The sequence below is a fragment of the Purpureocillium lilacinum genome (genome assembly GCF_023168085.1).
Source record: "Purpureocillium lilacinum CBS 284.36 DNA, scaffold_4, whole genome shotgun sequence".
In the NCBI taxonomy this organism is placed as follows: domain Eukaryota; kingdom Fungi; phylum Ascomycota; class Sordariomycetes; order Hypocreales; family Ophiocordycipitaceae; genus Purpureocillium; species Purpureocillium lilacinum.
The window spans coordinates 1,906,904-1,925,432 of NW_027072114.1; the positions used below are offsets into that span (position 1 = coordinate 1,906,904).

At 61.1% G+C, this 18,529-nt stretch overlaps 4 protein-coding genes across 4 annotated transcripts; 2 read left to right on the plus strand and 2 right to left on the minus strand.

Annotated features, from left to right (window-relative positions):
- Positions 1–798: 798 nt before the first annotated feature.
- On the minus strand, positions 799–4,134 carry PLICBS_005761 (NAD-dependent glutamate dehydrogenase; the record flags this gene model as incomplete). The annotated part of the gene is made up of 3 exons (XM_018319464.2): positions 799–889; positions 948–3,864; positions 3,933–4,134. The coding sequence occupies 3 exons, from the start codon at positions 4,132–4,134 to the stop codon at positions 799–801; spliced, it is 3,210 nt and encodes a 1,069-aa protein (XP_018181938.1).
- A 7,959-nt stretch (positions 4,135–12,093) lies between these two features.
- PLICBS_005762 (mitochondrial import receptor protein) lies at positions 12,094–12,642 on the plus strand (the record flags this gene model as incomplete). Its single annotated transcript, XM_065600798.1, has 2 exons — positions 12,094–12,181; positions 12,269–12,642. 2 exons carry the CDS (start codon positions 12,094–12,096, stop codon positions 12,640–12,642), a joined length of 462 nt encoding a protein of 153 aa, XP_065456870.1.
- A 614-nt stretch (positions 12,643–13,256) lies between these two features.
- On the plus strand, positions 13,257–14,695 carry PLICBS_005763 (uncharacterized protein; the record flags this gene model as incomplete). Its single annotated transcript, XM_018319466.2, has 4 exons — positions 13,257–13,330; positions 13,435–13,551; positions 13,648–14,362; positions 14,525–14,695. 4 exons carry the CDS (start codon positions 13,257–13,259, stop codon positions 14,693–14,695), a joined length of 1,077 nt encoding a protein of 358 aa, XP_018181940.2.
- A 402-nt stretch (positions 14,696–15,097) lies between these two features.
- Positions 15,098–17,868, minus strand: PLICBS_005764 (mitofusin; the record flags this gene model as incomplete). Its single annotated transcript, XM_018319467.2, has 2 exons — positions 15,098–15,444; positions 15,504–17,868. The coding sequence occupies 2 exons, from the start codon at positions 17,866–17,868 to the stop codon at positions 15,098–15,100; spliced, it is 2,712 nt and encodes a 903-aa protein (XP_018181941.2).
- Between the last annotated feature and the right edge of the window lie 661 nt (positions 17,869–18,529).

Sequence of the window (18,529 nt, forward strand, 5' to 3'; positions counted from 1 at the left end):
TGCATGTTGTGGATGCATGTCTGGGTTTCGGGGCCGTGGCCACTTGGGGCCCCCGCTCGTCCGCCGCTCTGGGCGCCCAACAGCCCAACCGGCCAGCTGCCCCTTCCAACGTTACTGCTTCTGCTGCTTCTGGCCTTTCAAGGTTTTTTTCTGTTGCTCCCCGTCGGCGTCGCGGGCCGGACCAACAACCTCCGCGGCCATCCATCATTCGTCTTGTTTGCTCACTCATCATGCTGCCCTTGCAAGGCACGGCGCTGTGATTGCGTCCCGCTCCAGACGCCGCTTGCAAGTGCCGAACAACCGTCGACAGCCATATCGGGGGCCCACTCACCCCTTCATCACTTTGATGCAAGTAAATTATCGAGCACGTCCCATGTCGGCCTTGTCCGGCTGGGTACGAAGCACAGAGCATGGCAACGGCCCTTTCACAATCAAGGCACGACATCGTGTGATCAGGTCATTATGATGATGCTATTAGTAGTCGAAAGTGTCTAGTCGTATGCCAGTCGTCTTTCTTAGTCTAGTCCGTCTTTGCGGTGCTTTTTCTGTTTCTGCGACTGGTTTCTTCGTGAGCCAGCGCCCCATGCCGTGATCCAACCCAGTCGATCCCCCAAACCCAAAGACAATGCTATCAGCCTCCCGGCTGCCATGCTTTTTGAAACAAAGTGCCAGTCGTAATCGACGCAGTAAAAACAAACAACCAATCGTCGGGGCCATGTTGCCGTGTCCGACAATCGAGACCACATGCTTTGCTGCTGGAGAAAAGCATGACAAAATCTGCACCAATCATCGTCTCCTCTACAGATCAACACCGCCGCTCACAGACATCCTGCGAACCTGCTCGGCTCCGTTGGGCTGGCCCGTGATCTTGGCCATGCGCTTCGACATGCTGCAGACAGGTCAGTCAACTGGGACAAGACAATTCGGGGCAAGGCGGGGCAACTCACAAGTCAAAGAAGGCAAACTGGCTCGGCTCGCTACCAAACTCGTAGACGAACCGGCTGGCAAGGTAGCTGCCGAAGATGCTGCGCAGGTAGTTCTCAGGCACGCGCTCAATGATCGTGTCGAGGCCAATCTTCTGCTGCAGAAGAGAGGGGAGGGCATCTTGCAGCACGGCGCGGCGGATCTTGGGGTTGGTCCACAGGTCAGACTTCTGAAGCTCCTCGTCAAGATCCGTGATGGCGATGGAGAGCTTGTCCGACAGGATGGATCGCGCAGTGCCCGTGGCCTCGTGCTCTCGCCAGATGGCCTCAAACTCCAGACGGGCGTTCTCGCGGATCTTGGCCTGCACCTCACGGACGTAGTCGTTGTAGAACTGAGGCGGCTGGCCCGTCTTGGCGTCGACGCACATGTTCTCGACAAAGCCCGCGTCATCAAAGGACAGCGAAGCCAGGACCTCAAGCGACGAGGACGTGACACCGCCCTTGTTCGCCGAGGCATCCTTGTACAGGATGCAGCCAGCAGCCTCGAGACGAAGCTTCGCGTCCTGGGTGATGAACAGGTTGGCGCCTTCGACAATGTACGGGATGGTCGTCTTGCCATCCTTGATGAGTCTGTTGACCGAGATGAGGTCAATCGACTCGGGGCGGCCACCACAAGGAACAAAGGCATCCGTCATGCCAGTGTCCCGCAGGTGGTAGGTGTTGCGGAACGACGTGCCGTTCGTCACGACTTCACCGTTAGGAAGAGTGACGTTGTTCTCCTCGCAGAGGACGCGGTACCCGTCCTTGGACACCTTGCTCATGTCGTACTCGCTGATCATGGCGCGCTTCTTGGCCAGACGGAGCAGCTCCTCCTTGTCCAAGCCGTTGGGGTCGGCCAGGACACCGGAACCGTCGACAATGGCAGTCCACTTTTCGTTGCCGAGAAGAATCTCGTTGCTGCCCAGGTCACCGTCAGGGCCACCAGTCTGCATCTTGCGGACCTTGGAAGGGTCGAGGTCGAGCTTCCTGTAGATACCCTTGACGTACTCGCGGACTGACAGCGTGGTCATGCCGTACTTGTCGTGGGGAATGCCGCCGAGCTTCTGCGACTTGCCGGTGAAGAACGACTTCCACCACGGGGCTCCACGGGCACGGGCGTGCTCGGTAGCCCAGTCGACCAGGTCGGCCGTGTTCTCGTCAGGGCCCATGAAAATAATCTCCTCCTTGCCGTAAAGGTCCACGAGCTTGTTCTTGATGCCCGGGCTGGCAGCCGGCAGGAGGAGGTCGAGGATACTGTCAATGTACTTCTCAAAGGCCTCCTGAGCCTTGTCCTGCTGCTTGGGGTCCAGCAGGATGACACCCTTGGAGCCACCTTCGGGAATGTCCTTGTTCTTGCGCTGCTGGGTGCTGGCCAGGCCGTAGTTCTCGTCAAAGAGATTTCGGGCATTGATGCCATATGCCTCCTTGCTGCGAGACTTGACGATGCGAATACCTCCGCGAGAAACATCCCGGAAGCGCAGGTGGAAGCCCCTCGACTCGGCACCGATGACAAGGAACATGCCATAAAGGCGCCTGGGGTACTCGACTTCCGGCAGGAAGGAGGGGTCCAGGCGGAAGCTGAGAGCAACCTTGGTAGGAGTGAAGTAGTTGGTCTTGAGGATGGCGTTGTTGAAGACGCGGAACGCGGTCATGACCATCTCGTCGTGCTCGTTGGAGACGGTCTTAGAGATGGTCTCCTTGAGCTTGTCGTCAGACAGGACCTCCACCTTGGGCGTAGGGGCGAGGATCTGCTCGTCGGTTCCGTTGCTGAGATGAATGCTGGCAAAGGAGGCGTAGAGTGACCTCACGAGGCCGGGATAGCTCTGGATAATCTCCAGAATGTAGTCCGGAGTAAAGGTCTCCGTCCGGAGACGCCTCTTAAGCTTGGAGAGCAAGGCAGCCTGAGCGGTGTCGGTGATGCTCAGAATCTCCGACAGCGACGCGTACTCGGGGCCCAACCGGTTGAGGAAGTGCTGCACGAAGACCCATGCCGAGTGAGCGTACACGGCCTCCTGGAGACTCAGGTCGCCAACGGCAAAGAGGTTGTGGAACTTGTTCTGGGGGAGGCAGTACAGGAGAGAAATCTCCTTGGTGATCTGGTGGATCGACTCGTCGAGAGGCGGGAAGTATCCGTCCAGGTGGGTGGCCGGTCGGAGGTAGATACTCATGACGGTAATGCCGTTAGAGAACTGCTCCACGTACTTCCTGGAACTGGTAACGCCGTAGTAGTGGTACAGGTCACTAAGGGCGGAGAACATGCCGCGGGCGGTGCGTGTCCGGAAAGCGAGAACAAGACGCTTCTCTGCGACGCCTTCGATGTCGAAGACCTCGATGACGGGTCCAGCCCGGTTGACAGCCAGCTCGATGATCTCCTGGTAGATCTGCTTGGTGTTGTCCGTGGCCTTCTGCCAGAAGCCACTGTCCGAGATGAGCTCAATGTTGGTCTCCTTGGGGTCCGTGGCCTCGACGCTCTGCTTGAACTGGCACTGGTAGACGAAATAGCAGCGCAGAGTAGCCTTGGAGTTGGGGCTGGCGCCAATGACGGCTGGGGAACGGAACGTCTCCACGCGGTACTTGGTCCTGCCCTGGTGGTCGAGGTACTTGGCCTCGAGGCGCGACTCATATCTGGGGCCGGCAACGTGGCCCTTTCCAGGCTCGCTGGTGTCGATGTAGATGGCGTGGTCGTTGGCCTCCATGTCCAGGCGGATCTCTTCCCGCTTGTCCTCTCTCGAATAGGCAGCCACCTTGGCAGCGTAGAGCGAGGTGATCTGGCTAGCGATGACATCGGGGGTCTCGATGCGGAAGTAGACATCGTCGATGCCAAGCTGCTCGTAGAACCAGCGAATCTGCTCCTCAACGAGGGACTCAGGGATCCATCCAGCCTGAACGATGATGTCCTTGACTGCAGCGACATAGCGTTAGGGGGCATACTCTACAAACTGGGAGCACGACCTGGTAGGGGCCACTTACCAGCCTTCATCTGCTCCAGCTTTCCGGTGAATTCTGGGGCGACATAGCCGACAGTGGCTGACCGGAGGATGCGGTTGCCATTGCCGTTGGTATTGGACATCAAGGGCACGCTGAAGTGGGTGGGCTGCGGTGAAGGTCCGCGGCTAGACTCCTCGGACTGGACATTGGCCAGAGCCTTGAGCTTTGGGAGAGATGTCGCCATTTTGGGTCGTTTTTTCTTGCGGAGAGGATCAACGTAATCGGGGAACCTGGTAGGAGGCGACATGTTAGCCGTCTTTGCCTTCATTGGCGCAGTGATGTTGTCCAGAAAAGATGGCCGGTGGGCGAGGAGGGTATTTTGCAAGAACTCTCAGACATGACACCCATATGAACAGAATGTTCCGGGCTCTGCCAGATTCTTATATAGCATTCGAATCGAGAGGCACGGGACGAACTGCCAGGTACGGCGCACAGCCCGGGCCGACCTCGTGTAAGTTGGACGGCAGAGGCGGCCTTCCCGCGCCAACGAATGGCAATCGAGGCGCAGCCAGCCCAACAAGGGGCACAGGGGCATGCGAGCGAAGTGATCCCGTGACCAACCAGCCAGGGCCGGAAAAAGCAGCCGTCATCTCGAGTCCGGCTCCCCGGGATGGCCGGGTGCCGGGGGCACGGTAGAGACGATGCCCCTACCGCGGGGGCTCAGGGCCGTGCCACCCCAGGACGGACACAAGACGAGGCCACATGACACAGTGACAAGCCAATTCCACGTACCTTTGATCCAGCTGCAGCTGAGATGATCCGTCCGTGCCGTAGCGCGACGTTCAACCGCTCTTCAGTCAAAATCACAGAAGTGGTTGCGCCAGCTTGTCGTGGAGACGCGCTGACGTACAGGGTGGGCTATCCGGATGCAGGTCGGGGGGCGATCGCTGCAATGCAACTCGGAATGTGGCAGCCGAGTTGGCGGGGCACGGGTCGTGGCGGGGCAAATTCGGTTTCTCGACGCCGTGCAGGTGTGGTGTGGCACGCGAGGCTCAACCGACGAGATGCGACGGCAAAAAAACACGCGGCTTGATGTCTGAGATTGCGAGGACGGGTGTCTGTGACACTGGCACTGTCAGCGATGAAGCTCGTCTATTGTTGAGGGGCCTGCGCCGCCCAGCTGCCACGCCTCGCCGCCGCCCGTCGGCCGCGCCGGGAGCGCGAATCCAGCGCTGAGCTCACTGGAGCGTCATCCATGGGTGGAAATAGCCCGGCTCAGCTGGAGGGGCACCCGAGGGGCACGCACGGCACAACAGCGAGACGCAAGGCCCTGCGGCTCACGGCGACTGGGAGGGAGACTGGGGCTCAGCTGACGTACCTGGACCGGGCAAGCAAAGCAACCTGTGCGTGCAGTGCTTGTTGGATCTTGAAGCCGCGCAACAACAGGCGAGATGAGGGCAGGGGAGTGCAGCAGCAACAGCTGGCTTGGCGTAGCAGATGCAATGTAATGATGCGAACAAACACCAATTGACAATGACGAGACGGCAATGGCTGGGTCTCGGGGAGGGAGGAGGGAGGATGGATGTCAAAGGTCAACGAGTTCGAGGGCCACTTCACGGGACGAGCTATGACACGGCGACGCTACCCTTAAGTACCTCCGCCTCTGGTGAGGCGAAGACTGCCGCCGTTCTTGCCCACGTCGTTTCGCATCATGCCCCTCCAAAAAAAGATCATCCCTCCACGTCTCCCTCTCCGCCGCGCCAGGAAGGCGGGCTGTACGGCGAGGTACCAGGCGCTGGACCGGCTCGCGTCGCAGGTACTCTGGCCGTACCTGCCGCCCCTCGTGGGGAGGGCGTGGGCCAGGTGAGGCGACGGACGAGTGGGAGGGTGGAGGTGGGCCAGACCACCCGCACGCCCCCCATCGAGTGCCCGGGCATCCTGCCATGGGCTTTCAGCGGGATGAAAGTCCCAGCCCACCCCTTCTCGGGTGGCACAGTACATGTCCGGTACTGTACCTCGTCCTGCACGCGGGTTCTGCAGACGGGCAGAGGTACCGTACGGTACCGGACTGGGCCAAGGCAGCCCGCTGCAGCAGCAGCTTCCAGTAGGTTGAGTTCCAGGTTCCCTGTCAGCGCGCCGCAGCCAAGCCCGGGGCAACGGCAAAGTGGCCACCCGCAAGTGGCTTTGGGCTGCGCCTGCGCCTGCCGCTATTCTCGTACCGAAGTGCGGTGCTGTTCGTGTCTTGCTTGGTGCAATGGAGCAATATTTTCCGCTTCCCACACACCTCACACGGGCATCCCATCAGCACGGGCCCAGGTACGAGGTACCCGACACGCTGGCCCAACGACACGGCCGGTATCAATGGATCCCGTCTGCCTCGCAGAAGCCTGGACGCCGCCTAGAAGAATCGGGACTGCACCGAACCCACAGTTTTTCGTCTCTTCTTATCAACGACACCTCGCCGCGACTTGCTCGCCTTGACCGCTCGAAACGGTTGCTTTTGCACTGCCGCTGGCAACCCAGTACACCCCGAGACAGGACGGCAATGCCAGGACAACGACGTCAAGCGGGGGGCCGCGGGCAGAGGTTCTCGATACCTGCGGTACCCGGGGCCAGGTACAGTATCCTGTACAGTATCCTGATCCCCAACGATCCACGGATCGTGATCACGACCTCAGCCGAATTGCGTCTTTGCCCCAGAAAGCCCCAGCGTATTACCAAATACCGCCTTGGCACTAGGCCCAAGGGGGAAGCAGGTGTGGCCCAGGCGCCCGCGCGTGGCTCGCTCAGGTGGCCAGGCACGAGTCGCCCAGGGTGCATTTTGGGGGTTGGGGGTGTGGCTGGCAGAGGTTTTCAGAAGCCCCGGCCTGCTGCCCGCGGCACCTGCAGCGGCGGGGAGGGGCGGCCACAGGTAGGTAGGTGTTCTACAGCGAGCAGTTCGCCGGATCCTGCGCCCACGTTGCTCGCTTCAGGGCCATCCTGGCACCGTGGATAGGCGGGAGGCACCCATCGCACCCCACCAGGCTGCAAGTTGTCAAGTTGAACCTGGGCTGGTGCCCCGCGAACGACGGCCGCCCGCACCACACACACGCGGCGACGCAGACACACCTCGACGCGCGCCAGTTTCCGCCGTTGACGATGGCACGGCTATTCGAGGCTCTGCAGAGTTTTCCTGGCATGTTCCTTGGTGCTTCTCTCGCGCCCGCATCCACCACCCTCTGGGACCTGGGCCTCGCTGCCGCAGCATTGGGGTCGATGCTAGCCTGATCGGGGCCCCGTCTCATCCACACCCCCCCTGGAAATCGTGGGTTTGACGGCTGGCCTGTGCTGGACCTGCGAGTGCATCAGCAGACTGATCAGAGATTTTTTGCCCTGCGCCGTGGCCCCGTCGTCGTCTGCGAAGCCGTCTGCGGCTGCTCCCCCGTCCCCCAGCTTTTCCGGTCGATCCTGGCGCGCGCCCTCCCCCGGAATCCCCAGAGTCTCCCATCCCTTTGATAGGAGCTGACGCCGTCATCCACAACCCTCGTGAGAGCTCACGCGGCCGCAGCAGAGACAGTTGCAGACATGGCAACGCAGATAAGGCGCCGGCCCGGCCAATCGACGACTCACGCCGTGGGGCGTCCCGAGCACCGTCAGCCGTGCCGTCTGCGCCCTGCTGCCGTGCGTTTCGGACCGTTGCTGGGAGCATCGGCGTACCGCTGGCAGGCCGTCTCGGCAACACGATCCGAGGGATATTTGAATCGTACTGCGGTTTTAATGCACTCGACGACGCACGCGTTGCCGCGAATTAACTCCCCGGCGATCGTCAGTGGTATTATGGAACCGACGCAGCGCCCAAAAATAACACGAAGCAGCCATTGCACCTGTTCTGCTTGATAGTCACGATGGTGTCGCAATGAGCCGTACCGCCGTCGTGGTGAGGCCAGGCCAATGGGGCAGGCGTCTGGCGAGCACGCTGCATGCAACCAGACTTGCCAGACGAAATGTGCGGCGATGCCCAGAACGCTCTTCGAGCTCCTCAAACGGGCAAACCCGTTGCACGCACTGCGCTGTTGGGAGGACGTGTGGATGACCAGCTCCGGGGGTCACGTTCCCTTCCTGGGCACTTACACGCAACCGGGGGATGCATGTCATCCGCCCATGCTTTGGACGAGGCCCGTGGAACCTCCCTGCATGCGTGCTGCATCGGGCTGTCTTGTTTGCGATTATAAGCCGCGCGCGCATTGGCTACCCGCCGGCTACATGTTGACGACGTTGACGGGGGCCCGGCTACAAAGCACGAACAAACATGAGTATTTGCCGCTGCGCGACCCGGGGGGACTCGTCACAATGGGCTTGGTCACTTGCCCACCGCCCTTTGCCCACGGCGTCTCCTGGCGGTCGCGATACCTTGACGAGTCGCGCCGCGAGCAGGCCGCGATGGTAGAGATACGCGGCGAAGGCGTGTATCAGCTCCCTGGCTCTCTCGGTCACAGACCGTGACCGGTGTGCGTCTCGCCCGTCCGAGCCACGCTGCAGGACGAGCGCGGGGGTGGATGCGTGTCGGCGGCGGGCGGCGCGGACGCCGGGGCTGGATCACCTTGCAAGGTCGACAAGCCACCGTCGGAGCCACCGGACGCCGGATGCCGCATGGATATGGAGGCGGCCGCCGGCTTCTTGCTGATGCTTGTGTTGTTGTTGTCGTCGTCGTCGCGACCGCTGTCGCTGCTGACGCCATCTCACCGGCCGCGCGACGCACCACAATGACATCGAATGGAAGACCTACGACACCCCATGGCGCCAGCCTCTGGGTCGGATCGCCAACCTCTTCGTAACGGGGGATCCAGTGAGTCCCAACGGCGCAGGCAAAGGCTCATCACCACCTCCCAGGGTTCGGGGGAGGGGCGGGCTCCACCTCCGGGCTCCGTCGGGGGCACCACAGGGAGGCTTCCACTGCCCGAGTCGCGCCCCAAGGCGTCAAGAGACGGACGCGCAGGCCCCACCACGGCCGTCGGCCGGCAGCTCCGAGTTGCAAGTGTCCCCCAGGCGACCCCCTCCAGACAGGTCTGATGGCCCCATTCCGGCTGTTACTGGCGTTTCTATTACCCCCAGGTTTCTCAGCCCGCGGTTTCCATTACCCCCGGGTTACTGGACGGGAGCCAATCGTTTGCGCATGGCGTGCCCAACTTTCTCGTCTTTTTCGTTGGAAAGCCCCCTTTCGACGTGCCGGTTACGAGGCGACGCCGCAAAGGTGCAAGGATGATGGCGCCGGGCGTGGGATGATGCTGATGATGATGAGCCTGCAGAGTCAAGTCATGCGCAACGCAGAGCGCCCAGAGAGGAGAGCCGGGCCCGGGGGGGCGGGATTTGCGGGCGCAGCCTGTGCGCGCAAAACGATGCAGACACGTCCATGCGTCTGCGGCAAGCGGCTGCAGCAAACTCACGGTACAAGTAACCTTGGATCTTGTACAACGCCGTACCTACGTACTTGGGGTGTATGTGCAGGCTTGATGCCGGTGTCCGGGATGATAAACCACGCAGCCACGGCCAGTCGATACCCATGCAAGGACGAGCAACTGGGCCTGTACGATGCACTTTGAGGCATGGATGGGCGCGCGAAGAAGCACACAACGCGCCTTATCGATGAGCGGCAACCGCCTCGCAAGAGACGGCATGGCATGAATGTATGTCTGGGCAGCTCGTTGATTTGCTCAGCATGCAGCTGAGACGGGATCGTGCTGATGGGCACGGCCACGGGACTGCCCGATTGGCAAGTCCCCCGCGCCCGCGTCGCACCCCTCTCGCTCTCGGGCAGCCATTGTCCCTTTTCCCCGGCGCAGGCGACGAGGAGCAAACGGTTCTCGTGGCCTCGTCTTCTCGCCTCATTACCCTTTAGCTGCCGTGAGCTGCCTCCCGCACAAGGCACGTACGTACGCCTGGGAGGAGTCTGGGGTTGGAGGTGTGAGGTCCATGAGGGAGGGCCCGGGCCCCATCAAAGGTATAGCGCTTGTACACGCGCCAACCTGCACATCGCCCGCTGTGCGCTGCCAGGTACCTGTCCGGTATTGTTCGAGCCGGCGAGCAGCCCCACCGGAGTTCTGTCCCCAGGCCCATACGGCGTTGCTAGCTGGACGGACGCACGCTGGAAACCAACGCGGCGTGCATCGTGCAAGGCCGCCCCACCCCCAATTACTTAATCGCGCGCCAGCCAAACCCACCCCAGCCCTGGCATGCAGGCCGCCCGCCAACCTTGAACCCGCCGTGTCCGCCCAAAGCTCCCCCCCGCGAAGCCCGGGCCCCGAAGAAAAAAGGGGAGCTGGCGCCGGCAGTGCATCACGAGGACGGCAGAAATCGCACTTGTTGCCAGAGTGTTCCATGCCTTCGATGGCTCTCACTCCCCGCGACAAGCCTGACATGGGAACAGCATTTTGCTTCCATGTACAGTGCAGTACCCGCCTCATCCTGGGGTTGAGAACTAGTAGCGTTTCCGCATCCGCACTTTGTTCCTCCCTCCCCCAGCCGCCGCACCCCTCCCCCCCGGTGGCCCCTTTTTGGCCGGCCGACAGGTCACGATGCTTCCAAGGGGCTTCATCATCACTTCCCTCCCTTTGTTTGGTTGCCCTGCCCGCCGCGTCCGGCCTCCCAATGCCCTCTTACGTACAATGGCTCCAGTCGGCCCAGCATTCGCAAAAGCACCTCATTCCGTTGGGTGTTTGCGCGCGCACGCGCTCTTCCACAACTTGCGCCTGTCGCGGCAACGGGGGAGGGGTCCGTGATTCACCATCGTGTTGTCGTGTGATGTGATGCGATGATGCGATGCGCTATGGAGCAGCTACAGTATGTACGCGTTACTGTGCAGTTCAGGTGCGGACACGATGCGGTGGGCGGCCGTCGTGCCGCCAGGTGTCCGGCCCAGATTCGCGACAACCGCCGTTGCTGCACGGTGCTTTGCCCCTCGCCGAGGTGGGCGAATCTGTTTAGACGAGCGAGCACCTGGGGGACGGCATACTAAGGCACAGGCACAGACTGCTGCATGCGTCAGGCCTCAGGGATGAATGATGAGAGGCAGCCAGCCTGATAGTACCCCGTCACGATGCTGCGCCGCACGGCTCTTTCGTCCCCCCTTGCTGGGGTAACGAAGTCAAGGCACTTGCTCGTTTCGTTTGTTTGCCGGAGCCTCTTCCCGTCGTCAGGCACGGCCGCACCGCCCGCCGTGGCCGTTCCCGCGAGCTATGGCCCATTCCTCGGTTAGTTCGGTTGAGGCACTGGCCCCGTGACCTGCAGTCCTGACGCTTGCGACGACGACTCATCAACCACCTGCCTAGTACTTTGCGTTCCTGCTCACCGAAGACGAAAGTAGGGAGAGCCCGCTAGGGGCCAGCCAGGGGGCGTGCGTCAACCTTTGGGGCCCGGTCGTCTCAGCGGAATGCTTCCCCGATGTCAAAAAAACGTGCAAAGTACCACTGTACTGTACTCGCCGGCTACTTGGCGGTCTCGATGGATCTATCGTGAGTTTCTGGGGAGGTCCCGTGACCAGATCCCAGCTCCACGCCCAGCGCCTTCCCTTCCCTTGATGGCCAAGCTCTGACTGGCGCATGTCACGGGACCAGGCCTTGACGCAAGTCGCAATCTTCCATCTCTCACTTGAAAATGTGAACTCAGCCTCCCGGCCAAGAGTTGCGAACAAGCGACGGAAATAGATGATGCGAACCGTTCGCTTCACATTTGTAGGCAAGACCTGTCTCGCGACTGGGCGGACCCCGTATGGGCATCTGGAGCTGCCATGCTGAAGTCTGGAGGACGGATATGGCCGGCCAAGGTGGCACGTGACGCGATGGCCCGCGTTTTCTTCGGCTAAACCGCCACCGCGGCCGGCGCCAGCCCAAGCCGAACGACATCCCAGAGTGCAGGCCGGCCGAAAAATTTCCAAGGTGCTCTGTCGTGACGCAGCTTGCCGAAGCATCCAACCATCCGGTAACGACCACGCATCGCATCCTCGCGCAGGTTCCACCTTGAGCTCCCGGGCCATCCTATACCTCCCATCCTCAACCGGCAGGACATTTGCAAATACCTCGTCCGCCGCCCGTTTGCCCATCCTCCAGCGGCGCAACCCCTTGGACGACAGCCGAACGACCGTCTGATTCTCGTCCATCCGCCAGCGAGACACCCTCACTTGGCGCGTCTAATATCATCTCATACGCCTCTTCTCTCATAATCCGCCAAAATGGTCACCCTCACCGAAGTCGAGGACGAGCACTTCCAGTCCAACCAGGCCGGCCCTGATGTCGACGAGGAGGACTTCACCGACACTGGTTCGTTCCCCTTGCAACCGATGTCCATCGCGTGCAAACGGCGCCTGCGTCCGCGCAATGAGATAGTGATCTAACCGCAGCCTGCAGATTCCGAAATCTCCAACGAGTCCGACTATGACCCCACAAACGAGACGCTCGCCGAGCGGCTATACGCCCTGCGCGACATCATCCCCCCTACCACGAGAGGCTGGGTGTCCGGCCACGTCAGCAACATCTCCAGCAAGGCGTGGAGCGTCCTGTCCTTCAGCGGCAAGGGCGCCTGGGTCATCACCACGTCTGCCCTCTTCTTCGGCGTCCCCTTCGCGCTCTCCTTCGCCGAGGACCAGCAGCTCACCGCCATGGAGCAGGAGTACAACATGCGCCAGCAGGGCAGCGAGCTGCTGACGGCCGGGTCTGAGCAGGGCACCGCTGAGAGGGTCGGCGCTGCGCTGGGTGACAACGCCGCCAAGCCTGCTCTGTAAACGGAGCGGCTCGACATGGGCGACGACATGTGACATCAGTATGTATGATGTGGTATTATGGGACCTTTTCTAGGTTCCAACTGTACAATAGCATGAGGGGCGGCATGGGCGAGACCGTACCGTCATCTTCGTGGACGACATTCATGGGGGTTTGAAGGCAGGTGAGCATGCACACGGAGGAGCATACGGACAATAACGCCGGGGCATCATGCAGAATCAGGGTGCAACTGCAGCAATAACATCTCCACTGCAGATGGGTTCACGTGTAATTTGTCAAGCTATATTAGACTCTGGTTCTCATGGATTGCATAGTAGACTCAGTCTGAGACTGGTGTGGCTACGTGCGTGGCGTGTTGAATGACATCGATCGTGAGGACGCGCTGAGTTACAATGTTTCGAGGCCAAGCCCGATCTACGCCCTTTAACAAACGGTAGGACCTGTTACGTACGTGTGTTGTAGACGCAGCACCGAGCCATACCCGTGGACGAACGTTGCGCGACGATCATCGCATTCGATGTAGGGTAGTCCAGAGGTGGGGTTGCTGACCGACGATCGAGAAGTGCCTCAGTACCACGACTTACAGCTGACATCCTCTCCTTCAGCTCAAGTCGCCATGGGGTCTCAAGAGGATGCAATGGACTACATAGCCCTGCCCAAGATTGAGGCAAGTACCCCGCGTCCCGAACGGTTTTCAAAGCTACATTGGCCCTTGTTCTGGTGACAACTCCGCATTAGACCTGACACTGACCATGACATCTCTCACTCCAGCTTCACGCCCACATCACGGGCAGCGTGTCAAGACGCACGCTGCACGAGATATGGCTCCGGAAGAAGGCCGCCGGGGAGACTGACCTCGAGGACCCGCTGATCGTCATGCCAGACGGCAAGCACGATTACGATCTCAAAACGTAGGCCATCCGCTCCCCGCACCCTCATCTCCGGGCAACCTACGGAACCCCATGTCATGACGCTGACGCTTCGGACGGGGAACCTCCGGCGCGCAGCTTCTTCCCGCTCTTCAGCAGCTACATCTACAACCTCCTGACGGACGAGGAGTCGATCCGCCACGCCATCACGACCGTCCTCGACGACTTCCTCGCCGACGGCGTCGTCTACCTCGAGCTGCGCACCACGCCGCGCGCCACGGCCCGGATCTCCGCCGAGGCGTACGTCCGGCTGCTGCTCGACGCCATGCGCGCGTGGGAGGCCCTCCACGGGGACGCCATGCACGTGCGCCTCATCCTGTCGGTCGACAGGCGGCACGACCTCGCGACCGCGGAGTCGATCCTCGCGCTGGCGGCGCGGCTGCGCTCCGAAGCGCCTCCCGACGACGACGGATCCAACGCCGGCGCACGCATCGTCGCCCTCGACCTCTGCGGCGACCCGACCGCGCGCCCCGACGGACAAGTCGCCGTCTTCACGCCCGTTCTCGGCGCGGCGGCGCGGGCCCCCCACGGGCTGGGCCTGACGGTGCATTTCGCCGAGGCGGAGGCCAGCGGGTCGCGCGCCGAGCTGGACGTCTTGCTGGATTGGCGGCCTGGGCGGCTGGGCCACGTCATCTGGGAGGACGAGGAGGCGCGGCGGGAGATTGCCCGGCGCGGGCTGTGCCTCGAGCTGTGCCTGAGCTGCAACGTGCAGGCGGGCATGGTGCGCGGCGGCTTCGAGGGCCATCACTTTGGCCACTGGCGCGGCGTCGACGGCCCGCGGCTGTCCCTCGGGGTGAGTTGGACAGAAGCCTTTCCCCCTTTTCCCTCTTCCCCCCTTGAGCGAACTCCATATGAGGTCGAGCTACCGGGGGCGCGTCGAAACAAGACGATAGAGACCCCCGGAATACGCAAGGTCGCAAGAGAATAGGCATGTGCTGACGCGGGAAGCGAACAGACCGACGACGTGGGCGTCTTCGGCAGCCCCCTTTCCAACGAGTACCGCCTCGTCGCGCAGCACTTCGATCTCGACCGCGGCCAGATATGTGCCCTCGCGCGGCAGGCCATAGACTCCATCTTTGGCGGCGAGGCCGAGAAGCAGAGGCTGCGGGACATCATGTGGACTTGAGCATAGCATACCATCGGTGCTGTGCGGACCCTTTGGCACCTTGACGGCGTAGACGGCCCGGGCTTATAATAAATCACATAGAGACAGACAGGCACCTTCGTAGCAAGCATGACAAGGACAACGGGTATATTTCTTGTATGCCAAGGTAGGGGTGACGCAAAGGGCGCGCATGCTTCAGACTGCTGCTCAGCAAGCTATGCTATTACAAAAGAAGGAGCAAAGCAAAGCCCACAACAGAGGGGAGAGCTTTTCCATCAAGTCTAAGTTTCGTGCAGAACGGGGTCCGTCGTCTCGGCCCATCCGAATGTATACGAAGGGCAATCGCAAAGCTGCCCCATCTTTCTCTCTCTTTCTCTCCAAAAACGCCGTCAACGTCGTGTTCGTGAATCAAAAACTCGTCATTCAGTGCATGCCGGGGGGCGGTGTGTCCAGGTCGACGCCCTCGACCATGCTGCGCTGCACCTCGCTCTCGCCGACGAGGGTTCGGAAGAATTTGCTTGCGCGCTCGCTCTCGGCCTTGACCTTGACCGTCTCATCCCGCCGGGTGCCCAGGTCCTTGACGCTCTGATCCAGCCCAACTCGGAGGTTGTCAGCCGGGAAGCGCAGGACCTTGCGCACCGAGGAGGAGATTCGTGACGAGTTGGCGTGCACGTAATCGAGCTCTTCGAGCTGAGTAGAGATCTTGGTAGCCAAACGGGGTGGCAATGAGTTGGGAATCTGCTGAAGAATGTAGGCGGACGCAGCAACGGCTATGTAGGCAAACCATGTTAGTTGGAGCTCAAGGGGTAGAGAGTTCGATTCAACATACCGGCTATGACAATCCCGGGCAGAATGAGTTGCCGCAGGTTGTCGTTGCTCAAGACGCGCGTGGCTGTCAGTGCCTGGTCCATCCAGGTATTCATCCCAATCATTCGCGGCACAACAGCACCGGCAACTGTGAGAGCCATGCCTGTTCCCGCAAACTTCTCCTGGCGCTGCAAAAGAGTCGACCAGTCGACAAAGTCCCACAGCTCGGTGTGAATGTCGACTTGACGGGCGAGCGCGTCACGCTTGCGGCGGAACATGACGTCCGGGCGGAACTGCAGGTTCTGAAACTCATCTCCAACGTGGAGAAGGCCAAGCTGCTTGATTGCGTTGACTCCCTTGACAGTTCTGGATCTCGCGTGCTCCTCGCAATTCGTGACCGCGTCGCCGATGTGAGAAAGCATTGCTTCCTTCAGATCCTCGGCGTACTGGAATGCGCCTAGGAAGCCTGGATAGGGAACGTCGTAGTTGGTCCTCCCAGCCTGGCCAATAGCCTGGTTCAGCTCGGCGCGCGTGTGGTCGTAAACCTCCTTGCACGTATCTTCGATGTTGTGGTCGATCTGTTCGCCCACTTCCGACCTGGCCTTGCGGCTGGACTCGAGTTGAGGTTCAAGCTCCTTGAGTTCCCGTGTGACTCGCTCCATTTCTGACTGAGCGACTTCTTGGTTGACTGTCGCCAAGGTGTTGACGTCGTTAAGGATGTTCAGCAGGTACGTCCTTGCGGGCGCCAGCTTGGACCGAGCCCGCTTCTCGAGGACAAATCGGCGCAAGGACTGTTCCAGAGCCTCGAAGTCCCGGACCTTGTCCATATCCTTGCCTTTACCCTTGCCACCGTCGTCTCCCGGGTCGTCACCACCACCACTGGAGCTGCCGCTTGCACCACCACTTCCGCCGGGACCACCCGGGGGAGACGGCCCCGCCGGGATGGCATTGCTCGAGACGAAGTGCACAAGCTCAGATGACTCCTTGTGCGTGCGCGGGCTGAGGCCGGCCACCTGATCGAGAATCAGTTTTTGACACCGATCCTTGTCCTTGATGGTGTCATAGCCATTGACGACGATGAAGATGTACGCCTTCTCCGCAGCAGCCGCCCAAATGAACTCCTTGGCGGACTGGGTAAAGTGGTTCGCCGCCGAAACGACAAAGACAACCACGTCGATCTCTTCCTGGCGCGCAAAGATGGCTGTCGTCTTTGTCGTGTCCGAGTTGAGGCCGGGTGCATCGATGAGCGCAATGTCCACGACGCCGTTGTTCAACAACGACTCGTCGATCGTCCGCACATCCTTGACGTATACCTTGCACTGGGTATACGTCTCGTTATCCGTCACAATCTTTTCCAACTCGTTCAGGCTAAACACATCGTAGGTAGACTCGTCGTTCCTGCTGTACGTGGCGTCCTTGTGGACGGCATGAACTTCCTCGATATTGGCGTTTTCTCTCGCATCTAGCACCTCGCAAAATATGGCAGTGCAGGGCTGCTGGTCCTCGGGAAGCACCTTGCGTCGCAGGAGCGCATTGCAGAAGGTGGATTTACCGGCATTCAGGTCGCCCGTGATGAGGACCTTGCTGGAGGTGTCTTCGATACGCTCCCGGAGCGAAAGCAGATGCTTGATGCTCGAGCTGATTTTGCCGTCTAGAAGCGACGCAATGGAGCCCTTCTCCAACGAGTGAACCAGTTCGGCCTGGTGTAGTGCGCCCAACTTCAAGTCGAGCTTCAAAATGGAAAATTCTTGGGCGATCTGAGGCGACACAAGCCGTGGCTCGGGGATGCTCCGGTTCTCGGCGGCTCGACTAGACTCGGCTGAAGCGTTCTCCAGCGAAGTCATGGATCGTCGCAGGACCGGAGGGGGGTCTGCCGTAGCGGATGCGGCCGGTCCGTCGCCCATCATCGAGTGCGCATGGTTGAGGCCGGGGCGGGACGAGGGCCGCTCGGAAGACGAAGAGGTGTCGGCTCGTTGGACAGAGGGGTAGTGCGCCGGCCAGGACGCGTTCATCTCTTGCAAATGTTCCAGGAGCTCCAGAACCTTGTTGATGGAGCGGCCGAGTGTCGCGCGCTGCGAGTTGTACCACATCTGATGCAGCGCGCCAGACTGGGGTCGGTCGTGATGCATCGCCATGTCCCAAGTGTGGCCCGACGCAGCCGGCGCGGTTGTGTGGTGATGGTCCTCGCCAGTCACGCTCCCGCCGTAGCCAGAATCCGCGTCGAGTAGGCTCTGAAGACGCGCCGCGTGTTCAGAGGTAGAGCCGTTGCCAACGGTCATGTAGCCGGGGACCGCGGAGGGTGGCGAGGCGGCATCCTTGGGCGCATCGGTGTCGGAGTCGGGGCGAGCGGGGGATTTGCCCTTGGGGGAAAAGTAGTCCTGGCTCATCTCGAACAGCGTCGCCAGAGCGGCATGATCGAGAAGACGTGGCTAGGGAGATGAGAGGTGGGCGAAAGGGCACCTCTCTCCGATGCAGGACAAACAAATGAATGAAGGAGTGATGATGGCACGATGGGGGGTGGCGGCCAGCAGAAATGTTTGGTCGCTGCAGAACGCTTGGGTGCAGCGCCCGGAAGCTTGCGGAAACGCGTTCATTGGCCGCACCAGGCGGCAGAAGCTCGGGAGGCCGACGCCGCGGCGGGCGTCTGCGGGCATGTCGCCCCTGCCCCTCCACCTGCTGTCACTGAATGACGCCTGCACGGCCTGGGAAGCAGCTTGGTTTCAGTGGGGGTACCTGCAGTCTTGCACTGAGAGGCACCGTCCGCCCGTGGCCACCACGCAGTTCTGCCAGCCCAAGGGGGGGGTGCGGGCCACCGCGCATGTACCGCCTGCGGTTGGGCTTCCCGCCGACGTGCAACTGGCTGGTCGAGCCGCGACCCGCGGTTACGTAGGGCCCGTCCTGGACATCATCCTTGGCTGCCATCAGCCAGGCAGACGGATTGCATCCTCGCGCCCCTCCGCGTCATCGCCGCAGTCTGCTTCTGCCTCATCAACACCGCCGTCGAAACGAGTCCCTTCACGTCGCCGCCTTCTGGCACACCCAAGACCA